The 3,786-nt window shown below is 57.0% G+C and overlaps 1 protein-coding gene across 1 annotated transcript in view; it reads left to right on the forward strand.

Annotated features, from left to right (window-relative positions):
- Nucleotides 1-131: 131 nt before the first annotated feature.
- Nucleotides 132-3,786, forward strand: part of LOC114072817 (cleft lip and palate transmembrane protein 1 homolog) — a gene marked incomplete at its 3' end in the record, with an annotated part of 9,937 nt that continues 6,282 nt past the window's right edge. Inside the window, exons 1-2 of the mRNA XM_027910663.1 lie at nt 132-283; nt 3,273-3,396. Of these exons, the coding sequence (XP_027766464.1) occupies nt 147-283; nt 3,273-3,396 (261 nt within the window). The remainder of the gene's footprint in view (nt 284-3,272; nt 3,397-3,786) is intronic.

Genomic DNA, 3,786 nt, shown 5'->3' on the forward strand with positions numbered 1-3,786 from the left:
GGACAGGGATGGGGATCACAGGACAGGGATGGGGACAGGGGACAGGGATGGGGATCACAGGACAGGGATGGGGATCACAGGACAGGGATGGGGACAGGGGACAGGGATGGGACAGGGGCCTTGGGGACAGTCCCATTCCCCCCTCCATGACCCTCCCCGTCCCCTCCCCCCCCCAGGTGACGAGCAACGGCAGCGCGGGGGGAGGGGACGGGGCCGAGACGCAGCGACAGCACCAACAACCCCCCCCCAACGCCTGGCAGGTCATCAAGGGGGTCCTGTTCAGGTGAGCCCCAAAAAAAGGGGGGGCTGGGGCACCCCAAAGACCCCACGAGGGCATTAGAAGTCCAGGGGGTGACCCCAAAATCCAGGGGGGGACCCCAAAACCATGAGGGGGACACCAAAACCATGAGGGGGACCCCAAAAATCCAAGGGGGGACCCCAAAACCTTGAGGGGGACCCCAAAATCCAGGGGGGTGACCCCAAAACCATGGAGGGGACCCCAAAACCATGAGGGGGACTCCAAAAATCCAGGGGGGGACCCCAAAACCATGGGGGGGGGATGCCAGGACCCTAAAAATCCTGTGGGGTCACACCAGGACCCCAAAAACCCTGGGGGGGGGGGGTGACATCAGGACCCCAAAAACTTTGGGGAAGTCACACTGGGGACCCCAAAACCACAGGGGGTGACCCCAAAACCACAAGGGGTGACCCCAAAACCACAAGGGGTGACCCCAAATCTCCAAGGGGTGACCCCAAAACCACAAGGGGTGACCGCAAATCTCCAAGGGGTGACCCCAAATCTCCAAGGGGTGACCCCAAAACCACAAGGGGTGACCCCAAATCTCCAAGGAGTGACCCCAAAACCCTGAGTGGGCCTTACCAGCACCCCAGAACTCCAGGGGGTGATCCCAAATCTCCAGGGGGTGATCCCAAAACCCCAGGGGTGACCCCAAGGCCCTGTGGGGACGATCCCGACACGGGAGAGTTTTTTTTTTCCGGAGGCTCTTCCCGGTTTTCCGCAGGGTCAGGGTCAGGGTCAGGAGCCGCTCCCGGAGCTGCCCCACCCGCGGGATCCAAAGTCCGGGGGCGGATCCTGGAGAGGGACCTGCCCGGGCTGGGAATGGGATCCGTTCCACGGGAATGGGATCCACAGGGAATGGGATCCATTCCATGGGAATGGGATCCACAGGGAATGGGATCTGTGGGAATGGGATCCACAGGGAATGGAATCCATTCCACGGGAATGGGATCCACAGGGAATGGAATCCGTTCCACGGGAATGGGATCCACGGGAATGGGATCCGTTCCATGGGAATGGGATCCACGGGAATGGGATCCACAGGGAATGGGATCCGTTCCATGGGAATGGGAACCGTGGGAATGGGATCCACAGGGAATGGGATCCATTCCATGGGAATGGGATCCACAGGGAATGGGATCCATTCCATGGGAATGGGATCCATGGGAATGGGATCCACGGGAATGGGATCCACAGGGAATGGGATCCATTCCACGGGAATGGGATCCACGGGAATGGGATCCACAGGGAATGGAATCCACAGGGAAAGGGATCTGTGGGAATGAGATCTGTGGGAATGGGATCCATTCCATGGGAATAGGATCCATTCCATGGGAATGGGATCCACAGGGAATGGGATCCATTCCATGGGAATGGGAACCGTGGGGATGGGATCCACGGGAATGGGATCCACAGGGAATGGGATCCACAGGGAATGGGATCCACGGGAATGGGATCCACAGGGAATGGGATCCATTCCATGGGAATGGGATCCACAGGGAATGGAATCCACAGGGAATGGAATCCATTCCATGGGAATGGGATCCACAGGGAATGGGATCCACAGGGAATGGGATCCACAGGGAATGGAATCCATTCCATGGGAATGGGATCCACGGGAATGGGATCCACAGGGAATGGGATCCACAGGGAATGGGAACCGTGGGAATGGGATCCACAGGGAATGGGATCCATTCCATGGGAATGGGAACCGTGGGAATGGGATCCACAGGAAATGGGATCCATTCCATGGGAATGGGAACCGTGGGAATGGGATCCACAGGGAATGGGATCCACAGGGAATGGGAACCGTGGGAATGGGATCCACAGGGAATGGGATCCATTCCATGGGAATGGGAACCGTGGGAATGGGATCCACAGGAAATGGGATCCATTCCTTGGGAATGGGAACCGTGGGAACGGGATCCGTGTGAATGCGATCCATGGGAATGGGATCCATTCCACCGGAATGGAATCTATTCCATGGGAATGGGATCTGTGGGAATGGGATGCATTTCATGGAAATGGGATGTGTGGGAACGAGATCTACGGAAATGAGATCCAGAGGAATGGGATCCACAGGAAAGGGATCCATAGGGAAGAGTTGCACAGGAATGGATCCATAGGAATGGGATCCAGAGGAATGGCATCCACAGGGATGGGATCCACAGGGAAGGATCAGTGGGAGAGGAATCCATGGGGATGGGATCCCCAGAAATCCATAGGGAAGAGATCCATAGGGATGGGATGCGCAGGGAAAGGACTCATCAGGAAGGATCCACAGGGAAGAAGGATCCATAGGAATGGGATCCACAGGGATGGGATCCAGAGGAATGGGATCCACAGGGAAGAAGGATCCATAGGAATAGGATCCAGAGGAACGGGATCCACAGGGATGGGATCCAGAGGAATGGGATCCAGAGGAACGGGATCCACAGGGAAGAAGGATCCAGAGGAACGGGATCCAGAGGAATGGGATCTACAAGGATAACAGGGTCCAGAGGGGAAGGATTCATTGGGAAGGATCCAGAGGAATGGGATCCACAGGGATGGGATCCACAGGGATGGGATCCAGAGGATCTTCCACAGGGAAGAAGGATCCATAGGAATGGGATCCACAGGGATGGGATCCACAGGGATGGGATCCAGAGGATCTTCCACAGGGAAGAAGGATCCATAGGAATGGGATCCAGAGGAACGGGATCTACAAGGATAATGGGGTCCATAGGGAAGGGATTCATCAGGAAGGATCCAGAGGAATGGGATCCACAGGGAAGAAGGATCCATAGAAATGGGATCCAGAGTAATGGGATCCAGAGGAACGGGATCTCCAAGGATAACAGGGTCCATAGGGAAGGGATTCATCAGGAAGGATCCACAGGGACGGGCTCCAGAGGCACGGGATCCGCAGGGATGGGATCTCCCAAGGGGAGATCCACAGGGAGGGATTCCCTTTGTTTTTTTTTCCCGGCAGGATTTTCATCATCTGGGCCATCAGCTCCTGGTTCCGGAGGGCGCCGGCGCCGCAGGAGCCCAACAGCCCCGGGGGGGCCCCCCGGGCTCCCAGCAGGAACCTCTTCCCCAAGGACACCCTGATGGTAACGCCGGGAACGCCGGGAATGCCGGGAATGCCGGGTCGGGAGAGTTCCCCTCCTTGCTCCCCCCCCCGGGGATGTGCGCTCCGGTTTTCCTGGGGTTTGGGGGCTGTTTTCCCTGATTTCCCCAATTCCTGGGGCTGTTTTCCCTGATTTCCCTGATTCCTGGTGTTGTTTTCCCTGATTTCCCTGATTCCTGGTGTTGCTTTCCATGATTTCCCTGATTCCTGGGGCTGTTTTCCCTGATTTCCCCGATTCCTGGTGCTGTTTTCCCTGATTTCCCCGATTCCTGGTGTTGTTTTCCCTGATTTCCCCAATTCCTGGTGCTGTTTTCCCTGATTTCCCTGATTCCTGAGGCTGTTTTCCATGATTTCCCTGATTCCTGGGGCTGTT

The sequence above is a fragment of the Empidonax traillii genome, unplaced genomic scaffold (genome assembly GCF_003031625.1).
Source record: "Empidonax traillii isolate 1590-97213 ecotype Southwest subspecies unplaced genomic scaffold, ASM303162v1 scaffold4084:size10167, whole genome shotgun sequence".
NCBI classification, from domain to species: domain Eukaryota; kingdom Metazoa; phylum Chordata; class Aves; order Passeriformes; family Tyrannidae; genus Empidonax; species Empidonax traillii.